The sequence below is a fragment of the Cyprinus carpio genome, chromosome B24, assembly GCF_018340385.1.
Source record: "Cyprinus carpio isolate SPL01 chromosome B24, ASM1834038v1, whole genome shotgun sequence".
Lineage (NCBI taxonomy): Eukaryota > Metazoa > Chordata > Actinopteri > Cypriniformes > Cyprinidae > Cyprinus > Cyprinus carpio.
In genome coordinates, this window is record NC_056620.1 from 6955197 (window position 1) to 6981772 (window position 26576).

A 26576-nucleotide genomic window follows, 5' to 3' on the forward strand; every position below is an offset into this window, starting at 1 on the left:
ATGTGGAGAGAAGGATTGTTAATTAGAATGTGTAAATTAGGAATCAAAGGACGGATATATAGATGGATTAAGGACTTTTTACAAGGAAGATTAATACAAGTTAGAATAGGGAAGAGTTATTCAAGAAAATATATTGTTGAGAACGGAACACCTCAGGGGAGTATAATAAGTCCTTTATTATTCTCTATATTAATAAATGATGTTTTCAGGGAAATAGAGAATGGGATGGGATTTTCACTTTTTGCGGATGATGGGGCGATTTGGAAGAGGGGAAGAAATATGAAATTTATTGTTCCAGAGTTTAATATTACAATAGTGAAGAGGATTAGCGATAATGTATCAGTATACACAGGAGAAATGCTAGCTATTCTGTTAGATAGAGGAAATAAGACCATTGAGAGTTATTATTTGTTCAAATTCAACTTCATCATTAATCAGTCTACAGAGCAGTCACTCAGACAGCAGAGCAGATATTTTGTTAGAAATACAACAAATATTATATATATTTCAAATGATGGGCATTGTAGTTATATTTTTGTGGGTGCCAGCCACTGATCTATATATGACTGGATCACTCATCGCGTTCTAAACTGCCAGCAGGCAGTGAAGCCACCGGAAGTGTTTGATCCGCCATTTTACTAATCCCTACCGGCAGAGAGCACCATTGAGTCATATTCAAACCGCTGTCCTAAAGTCACCCGATTTGAAGCAAATCAGTCAAACGGGACTAGTTTTTATGTTATGTGTATGTAAATTAATCTTTACTTCAGATGTTATCTGCAGTGTTTACGGTCTTTTGGGGCAGTATAAGCGATATATTTAAACCGTTTAGGTGGGTGTGTCTGCTGCACACTGATGACACAGGTAACGATCCAACACAAAATATAGCTTATTTCTTTATGAACATAATTATTCAGCAATTATTAAACATGAACCTATTAGTATCAGAAATGGATTTGAATATATTACAATGAATAATATAATTATGTTGTTAATGTTGCTCTATAATGAAATGAAAAGCTTAACTTACTATCTTGGAAATAAAGCTTTATGTCTTTAAATCCGTTCTGTATATAGACAGTTATTTCTCTGAATAAATTCAGATTTCAGAATGAGCACTTTGTCGTTTGTTTTATATGTTGAGGTCGTGTCCGTCTGATGTTTATCATGTTCATGATGTTCGCGACTGTAATGAACGTAGGTTTGAAATTCCCGACATTTAAAACAGTAACCGTTTACATGCCTGGGGTGTTTGGATTGTAATAATGTACAGAAATACTTCAGATTTATAAACGCTGACTTGTTAGGTGAGGTTTTCTCATTAAAATCACACAATTTCCCATTAATTCAAAAGAACGTTTACGCACACTAGGGATTACCAATATGGTGGCGTGGCGGCTTCACTTTCATGATGTCATGAGCAATCCAGTTCTATATTATAGATCAGTGGTGCCAGCACATATTGGAATCATAGGAAATGAAATGGCAGATAAGGATGCAAAGAAGGCCACAAAAAGAGAATACATCGATGTGACAGTTAACATCAGTAAGATGGAAATAAAGAGCATTATTAAACAGAAGTTGAAGGAAAGGTGGCAAAAGCAGTGGGAGGAAGAGCGGAAAGGACGGTGGTTTTACAAAATTCAGAGGAGAGTGGGAGAAATGAGATGTGCAAGAAGGAAAAGGAGAGAAGAGACAATTATATCTAGACTTAGATTTACGCACACAGGGTTAAACAGCACTTTATTTAAAATAGGTAAACATAACACCGGAAGATGTGAATGCTGTGGACAATAGAACACGTCATGGTGCACTGTAAGAAATATGAGGAAAAAAGTGGGAAATGATCCGAAACCTTAGAATGGAAAGAATACATTTTGATTTAGTAGAAATTCTTAGGAAAAACTCTTTGAGTCTTAATTTTAGTTTTGTTGATTTTGTTTTGTTTTGTTGAATCGGATTAGTTTTATTTCATTTGGAATAAAATAAGTAGTAGTCATTCAGATCCACACTCCATACCAGTTGGTCGCGGTAATGCACCTTTTCGTTGTGTGCCAACCGCGAAGAAAAACTCCAAAAAAGACGAAAAAGAGACAGCAGATGGCAGTAATGCAACATTATGGTGCCAACTGCCGTAAAACTCCAACGAAACATAATGATTAATGACATATATGAAAATGGGAGATAGTAACGAAGGTCTATTATATGCAGATGATGCTGTCATTTGGAGAAGAGGACGTAATATCTCATATGTTAATCATAAGATTCAAAAGGACATTCATGTACTGGAACAGTGGGGAATTGATTGGGGTTTTAAATTTTCTATTTCAAAGTCACATGTGGTGTATTTTACTAGGAAAAAAGTCCCTGAAACTTATAAAATGATGCTTTATAATCAGCAACTTGAAAGAAGTGAAAAATTTTAGTACCTAGGAATATGGTTAGATGCCAAACTTACATGGAAATATCACATTGAATATATTGAAACAAAGTGCAAAAAGGTAATTAACCTTATGAGAATGGTCACTGGGCATAGTTGGGGAGTTGACAGGTTGTCTCTGATTAACATATATAAAGCATTGATAAGATCAACTATTGATTATGGTTGTATAATGTATAGCTCAGCATGTAAGACATCCCTTAAGAAAATTGAAAGAATGCAGTTTAAGGCGTTGAGGATTGCCCTGGGCGCTTTTAAAACAACTTATACAAGTGCTTTATTAGTTTAATCTAAGGAAACCCCTATTAATTTAAGGTATGAGAAATTGTCACTAACTTATTGGGTAAGGTTAAAAGGAAGTTTCAATAACCCAGCTCTGTCAGTACTTAGTGATTGTTGGGAATATTCTAAAAAGTCCAGTGGATTTGGTTGGAATATTGACAATATAGTGAATCATTATGGATTAAAAGAGTTGAAGTATGGCCCAGCATTAGCTTTAAGTAGTGTTCCTCCATGGCTGCTTCCAGTTCCAGAGGTAAATATTGATTTATTAGCGGGAAAAGGTGAACATCACACTAAGCAAAGTTTTACTGAAGCCTGCTTAAGTTATTTAATTACTTCATATTATGGATATTTGAAAATATTTACAGATGGCTCTAAAGAACCCAAAGGTCATTGTGGTATTGGTATATATATACCAGAATTTGAAAAAAGATATAGGTATAGAGTGAGTGACCATTTATCAGTATATTCAATAGAGATGACTGCAATAATAACTGCCCTTAGGTGGGTTGAAGAGACTAAACCTCTTAGATCAGTTATATGTACTGACTCTATGGCAGTATTACAAAGTTTTATAACAGATAATGCTTTACATGAAGATTTGGTATTAGAAGTAAAGCATATTCTTTTAAATATTATAAGCCTTGGACTAGCGGTGCAGTTCTGTTGGATTCCAGGCCATTATGGAATAGATGGCAATGAAATTGCTGATAAGTTAGCTAAAAAAGCTCTGGAATTAGATCAAGTAGAAATTCACATTCCATTGGGTAAAGGAGATGCTAAAGCTTTAATTAAATCACAGAATATACTAAGATGGCAAGATGAATGGGATTCAGAGAGTAATGCCAGACACTATTATAGGAACCAGAACTGTGTTGGAGGGAAAAGAATCACCTCATGAAGAAGGTATTATAACCAGATTGAGGTTGGGCCACACAGGCCTGAATTCCACTTTATCATTAATAGGTAAAAGTAATGGAATATGCTCTGAATGTAAAGTCTTGGAGGATGTCACCCATGTTTTATTTAGATGTAAGAAATTTGATCAACTAAGACAGAAGTGGAAAGACTCAGATGCAGAAAATGACATTCATAATATTTTACAGGAGCAAGGTATGCAGGGACAAAGAAACAAGTATTTTATTACGTATCTTAATGATACTGGTTTAAGTAGAAGAATTTAGCTGGGTTTAATTATATATGTAGTATAAACTGGTAATTTTTTTTATTTTATTTTATTGATTTTTTTGAGGGGGGTGGGGGGTTTTGCAATTTTTTTTAAATATTTTTTTTTTATGATTTTATGATTTAATGTGTCAGCTACCAACGTCCTTTTACACACTCCTGTGTAGTAGTCCAGTAGGTGGCGGTATATATCGTAAAGATATGACCCGGCAATAAGCAGAAGCAGAAGCAGAAGCAGAAGCAGAAGCAGAAGAAGAAGAAGAAGCAGAAGAAGAAGAAGAAGAAGAAGTAGACCAAGAGCACCACCAGCAAGGACTTTTTCCAGAACAGATTCTCAGGCAGCGGTATTAACTTTAATATTTGTATTATAGTAGTGTAATGCATGTAGAATAGACTTTTTCGAGTAACACCAGTGAGTATTTTGTGCAAAAAATGTGCCAGTCTGTGCATTTACAACTGACAGCAGAAATGCAGTTTATGAACCGGTCATGCGCAGATCTGAGATTAACTATTGGCTATCAGTGCAGCCAGCGTGTGTATTGTTTATGAGAACACTGTGTGTATAATGGCATTGGTATTACAACGTAAACACTGTTTATGATGACACTTTTAGTGTCCTCTTAAACCAAATTGCTTAAAAATAATAATAATAAAAAAAAAAAAAAAAAAGATTTGCCTGTAGTTTTCTGTCAGGGTTAGGGGCTAGAAAATACAGTTCGAGCAATATAAAAACCATTACGCCTCTGGAGAGTCCCCGGAAACCACATATTCAAGTATGTTTATGTAAGTTTCATGCACACTATCTGTAAACTGTAAAGCTGTGTATGTTTAAAATGTTTCTGTGTGTTGAGGTGTTTATAATGGCAGTGGACTGGGCTGGATATGGATACGCAGTACTAGTAGCATCTGGAGGAGTCGTAGGATACGTCAAAGCAGGTAGTGTGAAAGATCAAGACATTATCATGTAGGCCTATATAGAGTTTACAGGCTGGCACTTATCAGACTGCAAAACTGGCTAAAAACTGATCAGCTTAACACCAGCTTGATCAGATTTTACCCCACATATGCACCACCTTTATGTCATTTTTAACAAAACAAAGTTCTTTAATCACTCATTTTCACATACATTTATTTGGTTCCTCTATATTTAGTGAAAATGTCATACACCTTGAAAAAAAAAAAAAACCTGCCTTCAGCCCTGTTGTATGATTGTACAATTATTATTTTTTTAAAGGGTTTTACTAGGTAATAATAACCATCTAAAAGTTAAAATCTTTTACAAATCTGAATTCCAAACGCTTTACCATTCATCAAGACAGTGTTTTAGTATATTTTATGTTTTAATTAATTTGTCTTGCAGGCAGTGTCCCGTCCCTGGCAGCAGGACTGCTCTTTGGTGGTTTGGCTGGTTTTGGTGCTTACCAGACATCACAAGATCCCAAAAATATTTGGGTGTCTTTAGGTGTGCATTTTTTTAATTTTGCAATTATTATATTTTTTGCAGTCAGAAAAGTGGTCTAAAGGCAGTATTAATGCTTGTTTTATAAAATTAGATGATAGTGATTTTGAATTATACCATGTGTAAGCAATATTTTCCTTCTTGCAGGTGCATCTGGGACACTTGCTGCTATCATGGGAAAGAGATTCTATAACTCGCGCAAAATCATTCCAGCTGGTCTTATTGCTGGAGCAAGGTAACTAACACACATCACACTTCATTTGTCTAAAACAAACACACACTCTTTTTCATAGATGATAGAGCTCTCAACTATTAGCAAAATATTTTAGCTCATTAACAACTGATAAAAAAAGACAAATGAGACACATACTCTACCAGACTCCAGCCAAAAGTGTAAAGGGAACAAACAAAAATATTATAATTATGTTCTTGGACTTCTGACCACTTTGTCATATCTCTTTCAATCTCTCTTACTCCAAAAACCTCAGCATATCACTTATAGCACAAAAAAACAAAAAATACAATAGTATTTTCATAGTATCTGTTTGTTTGTGTGTTAATTATGACATGGTATTTGTTGAAGTACCTTATAAATATTGAAGTTATGAATATAGCAACCTTTCAATCAAATCTACCACCCCAATTTATTTCTGTAAGTGCTTTTTCACCATGAGCAGCTTAAAATGCTATTTATCATTATTAAAATCATTTTATCTTATTTACTCCAGTTTTGTTTGAGCAGAGGCCCCTCATTAGTGTTGTTTTCCATGTATTGTCACATGACTGCAGTCAATTATCAGCTTAAATCTAAAGGGCAAGTTCACTCAATTTATTTACTTAAACTTGTATGACCTGCTTGCATCTATGAAACAGAATGGGAAGAACTTTTGCAGCTTTTCCATTATACCATGTCAAATTCCAAAAAAAAAAAACACCATTAGTACTAGGGGTGGGGAAAAAAAATCGATAGTATTGTGATATTTTCCGTGGCGATACTGTATCGATACACGGATGCCAAGAATCGATATTTTATTATACAATTTAGTAGAATAATAAAATCAATTTCTTTACAGTCCACTAGATGGTGATGTTGAGTTTTTTTCCGCATTACGTCTACGTCATCGTCATCAGGAGTGCTTGCGGACAGTTGTTTGAGACCGCGCGGATAGTGCGCGAACAACAGTGCATGCGTGAGGTGATTTTCGAGACCTGTTTTTATACAGTTCATGGTTGAGACAGAGCGCAAGTCAAGTAGGTGGTACTGTGCATGTGTCGAGAGAATGAACGGTACGCGAAAAAGTTAAGTATACCTGGGCCTTTATTCCATGGTCATTTGCCAAGTTATAGACGAGTTAAAACTAGTGTTGCTCATTGCAACGCAATATTTGACCGAATGGGTAAAAAATACGGTTATTTTCGTCAGTTATGGAATTATAGAATTACAGATTTACAACATTTGAATTAATTATCGATCGTTTGTTTGTCAGTTATGGAATTATAGAATTACAGATTTACAACATTAAAAAAAAAAAAAAAAAAAAAAAATCCAATAGACCATGTAATAAATGAAAGTAAAATATTCTAAGAGCACAGCAGAGCATATAGTAAAGCCTTTGTAGCACATTGTTTACTTTAAGAGTACATGTTATGTTTAATTTAAATATTAAAAAATTAACATTTATAAAATATATATATATATATATAGTAAAGCATATATATATATATATATATATATATATATATATATATATATATATATATATATATATATATATATTTTATTTTAATGTAAGACTGTTTTATTTATTTTAAATTGAACAGTAATTTACTGTCAAAAATGCCCCAATTTCTGAAGGGTCTGCAAAGTTTTTATTTTATTTTTATTTTTTTTTATATACAAGTTAAAGTTGTGTTGTTCAAAATACCTGTAGTAGCACAGCAGTGCATACCTGTTTACATTTATTTAAGGTGGACTAGACTAGACTGTGATACAAATAGTTGAGTTTGCCAGGTGCAAACAACATCTATTGCAGGTTTTCATTTAAGTGCTGGTCAGTTTGTCTGCTTGACAATCCCATTTTGCACTGCAACAATAAAATTGAAGTGAGATACACAAACTGAGAAATGTTTCTTTTTAGTTAAAACAGATGTTGCCAAAGTTTTTATTTGGGGACATAATTTGAAGTTGGAAGAAGGTAATAAATTGCAATATATAGCAGAATATTGCAATATATTTAACATCGCAATAATATTGTATCGTGACACAAGTATCGTAATAATATCGTATCGTGGGGCTTCTGGTGATTCCCACACCTAATTAGTACTGTCAAAAAAGTAGCCCATGTGCCTCATCTGCTATACATACTTCAAGTCTTCTGGAGTCATGCAATAGCTTTGCATAAGGAACAGACCAAAATGTGTCTTTTGAGTCTGATGACAGAGTTTTAATTTTTACCTGAACTGTTACCTTTTAAATGTTTCTTGCAGTGTGCTGATGCTGGCAAAACTTGGAGCCGGAATGCTACAGAAACCTCAGCAATCATGATACCCAAAGAGAATCACTGTCTGCTTTCATTCAAACATAATTTTCTTTGGACAACATGTCATTAAAGCTCATTGTCATATTTTGTATAAAATGTACAATAAAAATTTAATTGTCAGGAGAATTTCTGAATCAAAGACTTCTAATACAAACATGCCAATTTTATGCATATAAAACACTTACAAAACACTATTTATTGATTTGAGTTCAGCCCAACCCAATCACTGCTATCTACATTATATGTTTATGTGGTAGTTGTCAGTACCCGTTTATTTAGAATAAATTTAATTATCCCACAAAATAATTTGAGATTCACTTGCAAGTGCAGTTAAACAGTTTATTAGGGACAATCAAAGCTGAATTTTTAGCAGCATTACTCCAGTCACACGATCCTTCAGAAATCCATCTAATATTCTGATTTTCTACTAAAAGAAAAAAAAAAAATTTATTGTTATTATTATTATTATCTTTATTATTATTATTAATGTTGAAAAGAGCTGAGAATATTGTTTTCAGGTTTTTTTTTTTTTTTTTTTTGATAAATTGAAAGAACAGCATCGTTTTTAACATTTATTGTATTAATTGTTTTTATTTATCATCACGTGTGTGCTAATATAAAAGTTTTAATTTCTGTATATACAGACTCCCGAGCTTTTGAATGGTAAAGTGTATATTGTTAAACTTGGAGTAAGACTGGAGTAATGATGCTGAAAATTTAGCTTTGATCACAGGAATAAATTAAATTGTAAAATCTATTCAAATAGAAAGCAGTTATTTTAAATAGTAAAAATATTTCACAATATTACTTCTTTAGCAAACTGGTATCGACTGGTATTGTGTCATGTTGAAATATATAAATGAACATCACATAACTAGCATTTCCAAAGTTTGTATTGTTTATGTGCCCTCAAATAAACTTATTGATAAACTACATTACTAACATTATTGTGATGGTCACTAATACTAGTACAGTAGAACATTTAGATGATGTGAATGAAATTTCATAATGTTTCACTTGATTATACATTTAGTCAGGAATTATAGTTTGGAAAAAGTCTAACTAGTAAAATGTGTACACTTTATGTGAAAACTAATACAAGTATATATATAAGACTTACACATGTTTATGATCTTTGCTGGATAAAGCACTTCATTCTTTTTTCTGAGGAAATCCAAAACTCAAATCCTGAGGTAATCCTCAGCGCATCTTCACTGGGTGAATTGTGTCTCATTCCTCTCAGCGCGAAGCGAACAGTAAAATAAAAAACTTAAAGAACAGTCTCGCTGCTTTGTTTTCCGTGGTATGGGCATTTACAAGCCACAAGCTTCACGTGGAACATTTTAATGTCAATAGCCATTCAGCGTGTGGGCGTGGTCGCATTAGATATAATGAAGGGAGACATGAAAGACGGACATTGCGTTGTTTTCATATGGATTACTTTATCACAGAATGATAAAGGGAATCGACTCCAGAGGGTTAAGCACTCTAGCACCAAGTTTGTTTGGGTGGAGGCCATCCGGTTTAAACAGTTGACTATGGCCCAAGAAAAGATTGAAGTTGTCGATGAAATTCACTCCTTTAATATTGCAAGATCTTTGTAGCCATGTCCCAAGAAATCATGAAAACATATTAGTTCCCTTTGCTGGGAGTAGTCCACCATGAACAAGTCTCAAGTCTTGTTTATTTATATAGCCCTTTCTACTACAACGTAGACCAAAGGACTCTACATCTAAAAGCAAGGAAACATCAAGAAAAACAACAAACAAAATATAGAATGACAAAGTCAAGAATTAAAAGAAACAGAATACAAATACGTTTTCACACGAGTTTTAAAAACATCAACTGACGGTGCAGATCTTATATCAGGGGCAAGAGCATTCCACAGTCTAGGTCCAACGACAGAGAAAGCTCGATCCCCTTTAGTTTTAAGATGAGTTCTTGGAACAAAGAGCAGTAAACAATTAAAGGACCTTTGAGATCTACCAGAGTTCATAAGCACCAAATCCTTGATATATTCCGGGGCCAACTCGTGAACAGCTTTATAAACATAACAAAACCTTATACTGTATCCGATATTTCACAGGGAGCCAATGAAGCCTTTTCAAAACAGGTGTAATATGCTCCCTTTTCTTAATACCAGTCAGGAGCCTCGCTGCCGCATTTTGCACCAGCTGCAATCTTGAGATAAGAGATTGACTAATTCCTACATATAAAGCAGTAATCCAGGCGTGTAGAGATAAATGCGTGAATCACTGTTTCCAGATCAGGAACAGACAAAAAAGATTTCATTTTCGCAATAGTCCTTAACTGATAAAAACAATTTTTTACCACATTTTTAACCTGATGGTCAAACATAAGAGCAGAGTCAAAAATTACACCTAAATTTCTTATTTTAGGCTGAACGTATGTTTCCCATATACCTAGAAAGTCGGCTAAACCACTGTCATCTAGGGCTGGGCGATAAATCGATTTTATCGATTAACTCGAATGTGTAGTTTACATCGGTTTGTTTGAATGAAAATCGGTTTTCTTTTTAACATCCACCGACGCTCCACTCAGGGCTCCCGTTGTTCCGATTGGGCTCAACCCTCCTCCGTGCGTTTGCCATAAAGACATGCTGCCGAGTGAGATAGCGTTGGTTTCTCCGGAGCGCGGAGTAGAGCGGTGTGATTTTGACTGGAGCGAGGCGCGGGTTTTTTAAAAGTCAGAGCGTCGTGGTTTTCACTCGCTCCAAGAGCACTCCTCCACTGCTCCATCACGAGTACAATTCATGCCAACGGCCCGTAATATAACTGCATATTTAGCAATAATTCACGTTAAACATATTTAGCTAGTTTGGCATGTGGTAGGAAAAAAAGTTTGCACACAATAGCCTAAGCCACTTTGAAACTCTACTGTTATTTTATGTACTTTTTATTTTAATATAGGCTATGTTATTAACATAACATTTCAAACATAGTGAAATACTTTAGCCACGGAGCGAAGGCGGAGCGGTGTTTCTGGTATCAGTGAGCGTGGAGTGATTATTAAATGCTCAGAACGCGGAGGGAAATAGTTGCCGCTCCACTCCACTCACATACTCCGCTACCGAGTGAGAGAGATGTTTTGCCCTACAAAATGAACAAGACCGCGGCAGCACAAGCACAGCATATCCGCCAAAAAGCAACCTTCAGCAATGCTCGTTGCGCGGCTCACCAAGCTTTACTTTTGTGGCTCGCATGGCAGTAAATAATACGATGATATGATCATGCAGTCAATGCAGATATTTAATAAAAAAAAATAAAAACAAGCAGGGTTGTAACATAACCCATTTAAAAACGCATGCAATGTCTACACCGGGCATGAGTGGTGTGATCCGACAAAAGACAATAGAACCCAGTGATGTTGTCTAAACTGGACGCGGCGTGATGCGACACGATCCCCATCAGTAAACTGATGCTCGTTCTATTTATGACAAAATGTTCTGACACTACGTTCAGATGATTTGCAACTGTAGTGTGAGGTCAAGTTTAGACAGACTTTCAGCACAGCGGGGCGCAGCACGACAACTCTCGCATCCAGTGTAGACACAGTTAGACAGTGTCTGCTCTATTTACAAATAATTTATATAAGAAAAAAATTACTCACTGCATAGTTGCCAATTTTAATTTTAACAGTTCTTAATGCCGAGTGGATGATTAGATGCATGATGGGCTAGTATTAAATAAAAATGTTAAAAAATCATCTTCTCAGTTATAAATTTAACTGGTAAATAATAAATAATGAATTATATTAAAAACGTGTTTTAAACAATTTATTTGTCATTTGAATATTGTGGGGGGGGGGGGGGGGTGGGGAATCGATTTAAATCGTAAATCGGATTTTTGGTGAAAAAATCGGGGATTTTTTTTTTTGGCCATATCGCCCAGCCCTACTGTCATCCTTCTTCATCCCAAACACCATGACTTCAGACTTGCTGGCATTTAACTGCAAACAGTTTTGCTGTAACCAACTGGTCACCTCCTTTAAACAAGCAACCAGGGATAAATTAGGGCTTGATCCTCCAGCTCCAATTGGTAAATAAATCTGAATGTCATCGGCATATAGGTGATAAAATATACCATATTTCTTGAAAATTTGGCCTACAGGCAACAAAAACAGAGAAAAGAGAATAGGTCCCAGAATTGAACCCTGAGGTACTCCACAATCCAGAAAAACTGACCCGGAGGAAAAATCCCCAACCCTCACAGAAATAGAACGTCCCCTTAAATATGATGAAAACCATTTTAAAACCGTCCCTCTCAACCCTACAACGTGTTCCAAACGATTAATAAGAATATCGTGATCAATTAGATCAAAAGCTGCACTAAGATCCAACATAATTAGAGCCCCAGCATTGCCCGAGTCTGCAATAAGTAATAAATAATTTGAGACTCGCAGTAAAGCTGATTCAGTACTGTGTCCTGCCCGAAAACCAGACTGAAAGACATCTAACACCTCATTTCTAGCCAAAAAAGAACTTAACTGAAATAAAACTACCTTTTCCAAAATTTTAGAGATATAAGGCAGCTTTGAAATTGGCTGATAATTATTAAAATCCAACGGGTCAAGAGTAGTCTTTTTAAGAAGGGGCTGAATAACCGCCTGCTTAAAACTTAAAGGAAAAGTGCCTGTATAAAGACTGCAATTAACAATAGCAGTAATACAAGGCCCAGTATAATCGAATGTCGCAGCCAACAAATCAAAAGGCAAAACATCCCAACTAGCAGCTGGGCGTTTCAACTTACTAATAATAAGACTAATATCCTAAACTGAAACCAAATCAAATTTATCAAACGTGCTGACATTTTTTATGATGTCTCCTGTCAAGCCATTCCAGTCATGAAAACCAGATCTAATTGTGTTAACTTTGTCTAAAAAGACATTTAAAAACTTCTCACAACACTCAATGGATGGTAGTATTGAGACCTATTAATAGATTGAAACAAAATTTTAGGTGATTTTGAATGCTGTGATATATTTTTGGAAAAAAAAGGCTGTTTTAGCATCCTTTACAGCCTTCTGATATCCCATACATAAATCACGTAAAATCTGTTGCGAGATCATAAGTTTATCCTTTTTCCAAGCCCGTTCTGCTCGCCTACACTGCTGTCTAAGATCCCGAGTTTGGTCTTTTAACCACGGCTGATGATTAACCTTACTATGCTTGATCTTATAAGGAGCAACAGAGTCTAAAACTCCAGAACACACAGTATTAAAAGCCATAAGTAACTCATCTGGATCTGCCGTAATAGCTACAGACTGAGGCCATGATACATCAGAAAGAGTAATAAAAATATCACCAAACGCCTGAGGTGTAGACTGAGTGATTGTACGGGAGCGTATATAAGAAGGCTGATGCTCCACCTTCTCAATTTGCACATTTACATTAAAAGTAACAGACAAATGATCTGAAATACAGGCATCATTAACAATAACATCACAGATAGACAGACCTAAAGAAAAAACAAGGTCCAAAGTATGTCCTTTTTCATGTGTGGGACCAAATACATGTTGTATAAAATTCAATGAGTCCATCAGATCAGAAAACTCTTTTCTCCAAGGGCTTCCCAGGGCAGCAAATATGAATATTAAAATCCCCAACAAGTAAAATATGATCAGACAATAATAAAATAGTGGATAAGAACTCAGAAAATTCCTGAATAAAAACTTGACTATACTTTGAACGACTGAACTTTGAGTCTTCGAAGTGTTTCAAAGAGTTCACTGAAGTCTTCTTAAGCAGTTCTGACTGCTCTTTCCGAATATCATTCTTCCCCACATGGATGGTGATTCGATTTGCAGTCTTGTTCTTCTTCAGAATGTTCCAAAGTTCCTTGTTCACATCAGGGACGGTTGCTTGAGCAAGGCAGCATATTGTTGTATTCTTGCTACTGATGTTTCTGATAATAGAGTCACCCACTATCAGAATCCTAGGCTCAGCTGCGCTCTGAGCTGAATGGCGCTGTCTGCTCGACCTTGAGCGCCTGTTAGTAGCGATGTTAGCTGCTGGCTGATCCGATCCATGTATAATCACATTTGGGGATTCCTCACCCACATTCATTAATGCTTCAAATCTGTTCTCAAGATGTATAAGGGGTGGTAGAATACCAGTATTCACAAGCCTTGTAATAGTCGAATCTGGGGTAGAGGATGCTACGGCAGCAATATGAGAAACTCGGAACAATCTGATGTCTCGTGTGCCTTTGGGTCTCGCTCCCTGTTTGTGCCATCGATTAGTGTGATGATCAGTTTCAGCTTGTTCCTCTACACTTGGTTTAAACTGTTGAGATTTACTAAATTCATATGACTCACTGGCTGTATGCTGTGGGGGTCAATGACGGCGGCTGTGTGTACTGCCTGTTTTGGAAGTCCAGCAAGTAACTTTGTTTCAAGAACCACAATCCTTTGTAGAAGTTTGCAGCAGTTCATGCAACAAGTATATTTAACAGGAGGCATTTTCTCTCTCTTCTGTTTGAATGTAGGCAGTTGTTTCCCCGTCTCCGCAATGTAAGCTGCTGGCAGCGGGAGGCAAAGCCTTAGTATTATTTCAGTCCCAAAGAGTTTTTAGTTTTAGTGTTTGTGCCAAAAATCTGTTTTTTTTTTTTTTTTAGCACTGTGCTGATCTGCTATAGTAAAAATCTTAGAAAAATCTGAGAAAAGTACAGAAATAAGGAGCAAAGCGCAGAGCAGTAAAGCAGAAACGTCCGAGCGGTAGCGAAGCCGGAAGCTGTACTTGAAAACTCTTGTAGGCTTGGAGCCAACTTGGAGGTGTGGTGTGCATTCAACGCTTGCGTGAGAGTAATTAACTTTCTTATATCAGCAGCTATCAATAGTATATATTTGTCATCCAAAAGGAAAAAAACGGATATACGAGATATACACAGATATACGAAATGTAAACAAAGCAGTGCTTGCTTGCCATTTTGAATATCAATTATGTTGATAATGTGGCTCATGTTGTTATGAAAACATTCACATATTGGAATGCTTGGGTACGATCTCGTAACATTAGAACAGTCTTCTGTCGGGGCCTGCCTTCATTTACTTGCTCGTTTTCATCACTTTCACTTCAATTCTCCGGCACTGACTTGTTCACTAAACTGAGAATCCAATCATAGTTCTCACTCTAACCGATGTCCCTGATGCAGATTTAACATCAGGCATCAGAGCTGACGTGTAGAACACACCAAACAAACTAGCCTGACACAAGTAAGTCTCAAGCCTTTGCATCCAAGTCTCGAGTCAAGACGGGCAAGTCCAAGCAAAATTGCAAGTTCTCAACTTTAAGCTTTAAGTCCTAAACAAGTCATTAGTGCTGTTTGCCCAAAGTAGTGTCTGTGTATTAATTACTACAGTAAATTTGAAGTCATTGTTAATAGTCTATAGTAAGTATAATTATAAAGATATAATAATTAGTGGTATTTCATTGAGGAATGAATCATTGTTTGTGAACAAATATAGGCCTAAGTGAATGAATAATTTCTTTGAAGTCCACTGTTTCATTTGTAAATGATTCAGTGATTTTAATGAATCAACTGAGTCAAATATTTAACAACTTGCTAATACTCATTTATCACCACCTACTGATATAGGTCTACAGAAATAGACATAGCTTTATTGACATGATTGTTGGGTATTTACATTACATTACATTTACATTTAGTCTTTTAGCAGACCCTTTTATCCAAAGCGACTTACAAATGAGGACAATGGAAGCAATCAAAATCAACAAACAAGCAATGATATGCAAGTGCTAAAATAAGTCTCAGTTAGCTTAATGCAGTACACGTAGCATGGTTTTTAAAATCATATAATAAAAACATAATGATAAAATAGGAAAATAATAGAGCAAGCTAGTGTTAGAGGCCTTTTTTTGCTTTTGTTAATTGTATAATAAATAAAAAAGAAAACAAATAGATATAATACAAAAAGATTAGAGAAGCTAGTGTTATTTTATTTTTTAAATGAAAACAAGCTGTTAGTAAAAAGCTGTTAGTTTTTTTTTTTTAAGAATAGAATTAGAATAGAGAGTGCTAGAGTTAGAGGGTCAAATAAAGATGGAAGATATGTGCTTTTAGCCAGTTCTTGAAAATGGCTAAGGTCTTTCCACCAGGAGGGAACATTTAATTAAAAAGTCTGTGAAAGTGATTTTGTGCCTCTTTGGGATGGCACAATAAAGCAATGTTCACGTGCAGAACGCAAGCTTCTAGAGGGCACATAAATATTATATTTATAGTATTTACAAAACCTTTATGGTACTTTAAGTCTTAAACAGATACACTGATACAGAATGTTAATTACTGGTCAAATAGATACATCAAATGAAGCTGAAAAGTAAATATATAATAATAGTTATTATAATAATATAGAAATGTTAAAAAAATAAGAAAACATCAGTGAATGGGTTTAAAAGACAAATTGGATAATGTGGTCCTTATAGCTCTATATTATTTTATGTTCTTATATAGGCAATTCCTTCAACAAATATTGATAAATTATTCAAATTCCATGCTGTCATGGAGACTAGTGCAATAGTAGCTCATGCAATAGTAGTTCAATCATGACACTGCACTGTCAATTTGTGATTCTTCATTCAATATAAAATGTTAATATTTTAATAATCCTAGGGTTTGAGTTAAGTTTGAGTTAATATGTTAAGTTTACAAGGAATATGTCTCTTGGCCACAAGTAAACCAAACATTTCTGGCACCACACCGTTCACTATAGTAGGTTTAAGAAATGAGGCATTCAAAATTATTCACGCCAAAACTGTAGCTATTTAGATACACAAATATATGTAAGTGAAGGCATTTTGTGTTTTAAACAAGTTTATAATGATCACAGTTGATGGCTTAGTTTAGGGTCTACATGTGGCCTACCATGCAGTAAGAGCCTGTTGGATTTACATCAAGTGAGTTCATCCATTTCTTCTGAAAGACATGAAAGTGAGTGTCTAGTAAACAGGAACCACAGAGTGGACTTTATAGGTAGGCTACATACAATGTGTGTTTGACATGAAAAACAAAAACAAACAAAAAAAAAAAAAATCACACTATTATTGCCATTTCCACAGAGTGTAAAATGTAACTGATGATCTTACTAATAAAATTAAGTGAAATTAAATTGTTTCCTTACTAAGTTTAACCAAGTAATCTCAACACTGCAGTGATGCCGCTGACTTACGACGCTGAAAACACGCCATCAGCGTTGTACGTCAGCGTCATCACTGCAGTGTTGTGAACGCACTCACAACAGACCCGGAAGAGAAGACAATGTTGAATAAAGTCGTAATCTTTGTTATTTTCGGAACGAAATGTATTTTCAATGCTTCAACAAATTCTAACTGACCCACTGATGTCACATGGACTACTTTGATGATGTTTTTATTACCTTTCTGGACATGGACAGTGTACCTTACATACATTTTCAATGGAGGGTCAGAAAGCTCTCGGACTAAATCTAAAATAACTGTGTTATGAAGATGAACGGAGGTCTTACGGGTTTGGAACGACATGAGGGTGAGTCATTAATGACATAATTTAAATTTTTGGGTGAACTAACCCTTTAAATCTATTTTTTGAGAAAACTTATGTAACCTGTTTTAGAGACTCATAAAACAATATTAGCAACCTGACAAATGGCATAATAGGGACACTTAAAAAAAAAAGTATTTTAAACGTTTTTGAGTGGTCATGCGCAGTTCCACCAATAGGTGGAGTTGATCTGCAACGTAATTCCGACGGGAAAAGCACATGGAAAGGTGAGCAGTGTTGCCAACTTAGCAATTTTGTTGCTAAATTTAGCATCTTTTCAGACTACCCTAGCAACTTTTTCTTCCAAAACACCTAGCAACAAATTTAGCAATTTTTTTAACATTTATTTGGCAACTTTTAGCAAATTTTGATAAGTGACTCAAAGGCATAATTTTCAATCCAAATTACACAAAAAGAGGAAAACAAAGACGCCTAGCAGTACACAAATCACATGAATTGAGTTAGCTGCTATTTGCAATTATTAAATTTAATAATAATAATAATAATAATAATAATAATAATAATTCAATATGATACTCTTTGTTAGTAGCTTGTACCTGCGATTGCTGATCAGTTAGTACACTGTAAGGAAAATGGAAAAGATACTAGTAATTTTCCAGGACATTATCCATTATCCATTGTAACCCGAAAACACAATGCGGAATTTAAAATGCAGGTATAAAACAATACGGAAAATCTTTCATATTAACATAGATTTTGCCCTGTTTTTACAGACTTTTCTCAGAGTGTAGCATTTAAACTACTTAAAACACTGCTTAAAGCATAATTGTTGAAAATGTGTAGAATTTCTAGTTTACTATCTATAAACTATTTTTTTTTTTTAATTGTAATCATTTAAAAATGTGTAAGTGTTCAATAATTCAATGCATTTAAAAATACAGTTATTTATATTTTAATATTATATTATGCATATTTTACAAAGAAATCTAAATTAACATGTATAAAATATTTTTTTTTGGTGAGATTTTAGGTTGTGACAATTTTGCTTCATGATTACGCAATGACATCATTGCGAAATGACATCACAACGTCATTTAGCAACTTTTAGAAACAAATCAACCTTCCATTAGCAACTTTCTCTGAAAATGAGTTGGCAACACTGAAGGTGAGTCTGCTCATGTTTGTCATATTTTTTAATTGCTCAATTATTATACATTAATCGATCATATAATAATTAGATTAAATATGGAAGCGATGCACAGCTACATTGGATGTGATGTTATTTTAATCCAATTTTAGGATTGTCTTGGATTGTGCTAATCGAAATCAACAGTCTGGCATCACTGATCTTTGATTGCAAGTTTTTAATCAATGAACATTTTTATGTTTTTTTTATTTTTACTGGGACTCATTCATGAAATATGAACAAAACAAATGTTTGTTTAAATCGTTTGTAAAGCTGTTCTGACCTAAATTTACAGATTCATGGAAGTGTTCGTATTTTCAAAAATACTTGCTTTAGCGCCCTACCTTTTTTTATCTTCATGAATGAGGGCAAATTTACTGATCTTTGTTGTAATGTTTTGTTTTAATGTGTTGTACAGGCACTGTTATAATCTATACATTTTAACTTTTAGATTACTTAAGATTAAATGTTTGAACTCCACACAATAATTTTTATGTTAATATGTTAATTGTGTATGTTAATATTGTTTTCTTTATTTGCAAAGCTTATTGTGAAATGAGTCATGCAATGGAAATGTAAGTATTGGATTTTTTATTTATTTATTTTGCGAAAAGAGAGCTCTCCTTTTGAAGCATTATGAAATTCTTGAGCAGGTTAAATGTGTGTTAAGCTTCAATGCTTCTTTCTTAAACTAAACTGTTTTACTGTCATATTAACTAATATATTAACTACTTTGATATTTCACTCTCTGTTTTAATTTTTTTTTTTCAGAGCACTGTCATTGCATTTTCAAAATACATTTATTCTGACTAATTTGTAATTTATTTATTTCTTTTTTTTTTTTTTCTTTGTTTTGAAATTTTTTTTTTTATGGGCTAAGTGTTTGTTAATGGAATTCTTATGTTTTAAGAAAACTCTAATGTTTTTCAAAACTTCTGTTTCATTCAGAAATCCCACCCACATCATATATAGGCTATCAATTACACTTCATTCAACTCTTACCTTGCACCAGATTAGCAACCTCTGAATTTATTTCCTTTTTTAACCCCTTTATTAAGCCCTTGTACATTTTGTTATATGCCTGTTCTGCCATAATTGTACTATTAATTTTGTCTAATTTCTACACAATACTTAGAGCATAAGATATTGGTCCAAATTCTTTTAAGTTACATGTACATTTGTGAGATTATTTGAAATAAACATGAATTGTAATCTTGCTTTTGTTTTTTTAGGACTGTGAATGTGACATACCCCGGATTTTCATCGGATTCTGACTGTGTTGGCAGAAGACAGCCAGGAATCTCAATTTGGATGGTTTTTACAGCTCAAGTACAACTTTGATTTTATTCTTCAACTTTGAGTCTTTCTTTCCATTGGACACAAATCTCTGAAACTAAAACTACAGTCACTAAAAATCTGCTAATGATGAAAGTCAAGGCTGTTTGAGATTTAGAAATACCAAAAATGTTAATTCTGTCGTTTTGCTCAACCTCATGTGATTCCAAACCCATAGGACTTTGGTTTGGTTTGACTTTTTGGTCTTTGAAACAACAAATTAAGTAATTTTTAATGAAATCTGAGAGGTTTCTGTCCTTTTGTTCACAGTCAGATAACCAAAACTTAAAATACATTAAAAAGGTCATTAAGGTGTATTTAAACAAATCATATCCAGTCAATTCAAATCTGAAGAAATTAAAATCTTCTGGTCACCTGGACTTTCAGTGAAGGAACATAAGTCTCTAAGGTTTCCTTAAAAGTAGTCTTTGAAAGACAAAGACTAATCTTGTGGGTTTGGAATGACAGGAGGGAGAGTAAATTTTCAATTTTGTTGGTTATATATATTTAAGATTGTGTTTTGTTATACATTTTGTAATTGTTTTGTTTTTGGTTATATATTGTTGAACCTTGGTCGAAAATGTTTTTCTACTCTTTGAACAATGTTATATTGTGAAAGTTAACAGAAGTTAACACAACTAATTATTTTAAGTCAACAGTACTTAAGTATACTTTATTAACAAGTTTTCTGTACAAACTGTTTTAAGTTACATAAAACTTAAAATTAACACATTACTTAGAAATTTGAAGGCAATAGGTTTCCTCATTTTTTATAAGTAAAGTTATTACATTTAACAGTGTACGTACATTGGTGTTTCTTCTTTTTATTATTATTATTATAAATGGTTTATAGTGATTATGTGTATTTTAAATGTCTAAAACATTAAATAGCCTCAACATTATGTGGTTGAAAACACTAACAAGCACTCACTGAGCGAGTCCCTCTCTGGCTAAAAGTGCTAAAAGTTGCACTAATCGAGACTAAGTCGACTTACAAGTCTTCTTTGATTATGTCAAGAAGTCACAAGTCCTCAACTTTGGGATTCGAGTCAGAGTCAAGTCCAAGTCATGCGACTCGAGTCCACAGCTCTGCTGGCTACATAGCAACTCTACCTTCATGTTCAGACTACAACACTCCCTTTCCCCTAATGCCAGTGTCATGTATGCTGATCTTCATGCAGAAAGAGACCTGTGCAAAATTTATATATAGAACATAAATCTTGCAACCTCCTTAAAGCACACCATTTTTGTTCATTTGGCCAGGGGAGAACAGCACAATTTTCCATATGTTTCACAGCCACAAATATTTAGATCAGCTCTCAGAAGAATAAAACAAAAGTATGTGAACAAAATTCCAGTTTTGGCCGTTTGCAATCCATATTAAGCACCCGTGGCAATATTTCAATCATTAAACATTGCGAAAAATTTTAACTTAAAGTGCCTTAATATATTTAAAACAGTAATAATAAGAGATAAAATTCAGTAATCACTATATTAATGATGAATAGTTCACATGGCAAGCAGATTAGGTCGGAATATGAACGCAATCTGCTTAATGGTTCTGTGTTTTCCTTATAATGGTTTTCTATGGGAAACCAGTTAATGTGAAACTTTGCACATTGTGTTTATATTCTGGGTTCATATGCTTGACTGTACAAAATAGAGATCATCAATAAGGTGTTTACTGAATTCACCTTTTAACACCTGCTTTCTACTACATTACTACTTAATGCAAACTGCGTAAAAATAACTGGCAGTCAGTGGAGCAAAGCTTTGTTTTGAGTGTGTGACGTCACGTGAAAACTATCAATTGAACTGAACTGAAAACTGAACTGACTCGAGCTAAAAAAAAAAACGACACTACTGTCTTCAGTTGAACTGCTTATCATGGAATTGAACTTGTTTCATAAATGATGAGCAAACACAGAGCCGTACAGGGCATTTCAAATCAAATGGTTAAATTTCAGTTTGGATGCCTTTGTTAGAAGTTTAGTAGAAAGCAAGGCTGTAGGTTCCGAATAGTGTGTTAATTGAAATGGGCTAAAACTGCTGATGTTAAGCTCTGAATGTAGAGATCATACTGTGTATTAGTTTTTTCCTCCCCAGGGCCTTTGCTGGGTTTTTTTAGAGAGGGAAGCTGCGGTATCAGAACAGTCAGACTGATCCCAGCTGTCTGAGGGTTTCATGTTGGTCTGTCCCTACCTTCTTCGTCCGTTCTTCAGCCAAGTCAAACTGTTCTCACCCCTGACCACCTTAAATTAACTGTCTATATCAGCAGCTATCAATAGTATATATTCATAATTTAAAAGGAGAAACCAAAACAAATCTATACAAGATAAATGCAGATATACGAAACATAAACAAAGGGCTTGCTTACTATTTTAAATATCAGTAACGTTGATAACTTTAATCATTTTAAGCGGCTCATGTTGTTGTGAAAACATTCGCATATTAGAATGATTGGGAAAGATCACGTAACATTTAAACAGCCTTCTGTCTGTACCGCCTTCATTTATATGCTTGTTTTCATCACTTTCGCTTGAATTCTCGGGCATTGACTCGTTCGCTTAACTGAACATCCAGTCAGAGCTCTCACACAGACGGTCACGACGTCACTGCCACCGACGTGAGCCCAATGAGAGCTGACGAGTGGAACACACCAAACAAACTAGCCCGACCGTTGCTGGCCGTCGACTCGCTTGGTGTGTCCCAGCCTTAACAGGTAATCTTTAAGTTTAATTTTTATTTATCAAAATTATATTTTGTCAAGAAAGGGAGAAGTGGCTCATTTAACAGACTGTACTGCATCATACAATTATTATTAAATATTTTGAGTCACTTACATTTTTATGTTTAATTCCGTTTAAATTTCCAAACTGATAAACAAGGTAAAATCATTGTCTGTTATAATCAACAGTGTGCCACATGTGCAGTAATATATATATATATATATATATATATATATATATATATATATATATATATATATATATATATATATATATATATATAAAATAAGGTTAAAAATAAAATACAACTTTTAAGATTTTGCTATACGCCTATCATGTGGCATAAAAAAAATTATAATAAAAATAAATCCATAATGGGAATCTTAATGTAATCGTAATGCTGTAAAGGTAATTACAACATTATGTCTGAGAAGGAGGTTTTGTACCTTGTGTGTGTATGGAGCGAGAGTGTCTGTCTGAGAAAGAGACTGGGGCAGAGGAATCTTCTGCAGTGGCTGATGGGAGCTTCTGCTTTGGCCTTTAGTCTGTGATGGCAACGCTGGTTCTGAGATAGATTGCAGCTCTGATATGAATTCAATAGGCAGGGTCGTCTATATCTGAGCCTTCCATACATCGGGGGTCATGGGTAGGGGGCCCAGAACTTGGCCTACTTGGAAGTAGGGGTATCTAAGTGCCTAAATGATGTTTAAAAACAATTACTTACACAAACATTAATACTGTTTTTATAAGAATAATAAAAACATTGATGTCAAAAATGAACTGAATTAAAATAATTCAAGTTCTTCTCCACCCCCTTCCTCCACTGCTTATAGCACTCTTTGCACATTTGTATACATTACACATTATTACTATAGTCTGAAATGTGACATGTTTGTGTCAGACGTACAGACAGGGCAGAACGGGGGTCCCTGGGCTTGAGGTTATGTTTGGGCCCTTTACACTACAAATGCCCTCAACTAGAACATCATTATGGATTAACACAAAATACACAAATATTAAAATATACTGTGAGGTTGATATATAGTACAATTCATATGCAACATGTCTAGCCTAGTCAAAGTATAGATGTCATTATAATACAATAAACCAAAAAAAAAAAAAGCCAGACATGTATTAGTATTACAAAACTGCATTGTCATCCATGCCCTCTTATGTCAGATTCTTACATTTAATCAACAATTTCAATCCAAATAAAAATATGTGTTGGCTATTAACACTCAAAAGAAATCACCATAAACAAATTCCATATGGATTTTGCATTTTTAAGTTTAAAATTAAGTTTAAATATAACAATTCAATGTAGAAATATTAAATAATTGTGAAAATTAAATAATAACCTACTTTTAAAACAATCTGGTCTCATAAAAATACATACCTCTGTACACTTTTTGTGCAACACCGTTTTTACGTAGCTTACTGCATGTTTCGCCGCAGTTTCAAAGAAAAATGTCCACTGAGTGGTGCTAAAACACAGGTTCAATTTGTGAACCCTGGCACGTTTTTATTACTTTGAAATAGCTACATATTGCTGTGTTTTTATTATGTTGCTTCTGGTGCATATTGCAGCGGTTCAGAATTCAAATATCCGTTGACTGTCACTAAAAGTTAATGCTCTATCGTGTTGGAAATATGCCCTACACCAAACCCAACCCTAAACCTACCCGATAGTTTTATCAAATGCGAAACTGATATAAAAACACATATGTTGATGCAACCGTGCCATTTCAATTTCCTTATATGCAGTTTTGTCGAACTGTGGTTACACAGGATTCGAACCGGAGCTCCTCGCCTCCCAAGTCTGTCTCCATACTCCATGAGCTACAGAACAAATCTACCGTCTATGAAAACCCATAGATATGAAGCTGGATATATGCGATGGGAATGTTCAAAAGCATCAGTTTTAAAATCTCCCAGCATATTAATATTGTTTTGAAGTCATAACATGATATTCTACAAATAATTGTGCAAAAATTACGCTTTATTAATCGAAAGTTTTTAATCGAAATTAAAAGGAATAAAAGGTGTCAGTTTTACTGCATCTAGTGTTCACTTATTTTGGAAACTGCAGTGATATGTACTTATTGGTACGTATACATACAGACGGTTGGTCTGGGAACGCCCTCAGGAACGCCCCGTCACGTGATGTAAATTAAGCCCATGGGGGAAAACATTGCCTTGGCACCAATTGAAATACACAGGACAATCATGCCGAAGAGTTGCGGTGTCATTTTCTGTACCGCCAATAAACTAACAAATTATGAACTGAAGTTCTACATCCTTCCTAATAAATACACAGAACCGGAAAGGAGGACAAAATGGCTACAAGCAATAAGGCGTGAGGATGATCAAGGGAAGTTGTGGAATCCCAACCCCCAGATTTTCTTAAGCAGCTGCACAACAATATTTGACTCACAAAACACTATTTCTGCAACATCATGGCTGGGGACAAGAATAAAAAAAAAAATATGTACCCAATAACAATGATAATCTCAGGTACTAATTATGTGCGTTGTATAATCTTAAAGTTACATTTTAGTTCAAATATCATTGTACAGGATATTCCATAAAAAGTGACAATGGATAATATACATAATTTTAAGGAAAAAAGAACGACCAAACCATGAACTCTGTGTGAACAAACAAGTGTACTCCATGACAAAGACAGTATCTGTAAATATGTACATGTTTTTAAAGGGGTCATCGGATGACCATTTTTTTCAAGTTGATATACTTTAGGGCTTAAAGAAAAGTCTATAACAAAAACAATCAAAATAATAATAATAATCAAAAACAGCTCTGTTTACAGCGACCCATTTCGGTATATGTCCCTTTAAATGCTAATGAGCTCTGCTCACCCCTTCCATCTCTTGAGTGATGAGCCATTCTCATGAGACTGTAAACATTATCTGCATTTGTCATGGAACTTGCAAACTAGCACATTATTAGGAAAGGCGGTTTGCAAAGACTATACTAACTTCTTCTGGAGGTGAAGCTGTATCACAAATGATTTGCATGAACATAGATGCATTTCGGTGGATCGGGGGGCCGCATTCCCTTCAAAAACAAAAGTAGGGCCCTATGAAATCCATTTTATTTTTTCCTAAATTACGGTTTATTTTTTTCCAAATTACGGTTTTTCTATTTTAGTTTTTCTGGAATCTGTTTTTTTTTTTCCCCGTTTTAATTTTTCTTGACTCATTTTTAATAGTTAAATAGTTTTATATCAATTTAATAAAAGTTTAACAAAAATTACATGTTTAGGGCCCTATGAAATGTTTTATTTTTTTCTCACCATATTTTTTATTGTTACCAAATTCAGTGTTTTAGCATGTCTAATTATTTGAATGCATACAACAACTTTATTTATTTTAATTTTTTTTTTTCTTAAAGTAGCCTTATGATTTTTCCCCCTCAGATATTCTGTGAATGCATAAAACATTAATTTCATTTATCTTTTAATTATTGAAAATTAAGCTAACTTTATTTTTTGGTAAACAAAGGGGATTTACTATTAAAAACATGGAAGAAATGTTGTGTGATTATTCCTTAAAAAATAATGTTTGTTTCATTTTAGTAATAGCAGTAGGCTATGTACATTCTACTGAAAAATAGACTTAATATCAAACCGGACGTTTATTTTGATGGGTGGCCATGAATACCTTTACAGTTCTGTGTATAGCCCCTTTCACACTGTGATTCCGGAAAATACACAGGTAATGTGTCCCGGCAATTGTTCCCGGGTCGCTAGATTTTGCCCCTTTTTTAGATTTTGCTTTTTCAACAGTGTGATTCTTTGTTTACACAGTACAGTAATATAATCTTTCATCAATTATTCAATGTTTTTTACTTTTGCATTTACTTATAGATTTATATATTAAATT

General features: G+C 34.4%; 1 protein-coding gene and 1 long non-coding RNA gene across 6 annotated transcripts in view; one reads left to right on the plus strand and one right to left on the minus strand.

The window, feature by feature from the left end:
* LOC109064858 overlaps positions 1–26576 on the minus strand; it is a 53552-nt gene that overhangs the window by 24953 nt on the left and 2023 nt on the right. For 3 of the 4 annotated variants that reach the window (XR_006158425.1, XR_006158424.1, XR_006158426.1), the window contains exon 2: positions 23121–23369. The exons of the other annotated variant lie outside the window; for it this stretch is intronic. This is a non-coding gene — a long non-coding RNA (uncharacterized LOC109064858). The remainder of the gene's footprint in view (positions 1–23120; positions 23370–26576) is intronic. 4 annotated transcript variants of the gene reach the window in all.
* LOC109110099 (transmembrane protein 14C) lies at positions 4147–8032 on the plus strand. 2 transcript variants are annotated; one of them, XM_042751808.1, is made up of 6 exons: positions 4174–4251; positions 4590–4680; positions 4759–4843; positions 5268–5369; positions 5514–5601; positions 7854–8032. In XM_042751808.1, exons 3-6 carry the CDS (start codon positions 4768–4770, stop codon positions 7909–7911), a joined length of 324 nt encoding a protein of 107 aa, XP_042607742.1. In that variant the 5' UTR covers positions 4174–4251; positions 4590–4680; positions 4759–4767; the 3' UTR covers positions 7912–8032. The 2 variants fall into 2 exon arrangements, with proteins under 2 accessions (XP_018978684.1, XP_042607742.1); XM_019123139.2 differs by lacking the exon at positions 4590–4680 and having other exon boundaries at positions 4147–4251.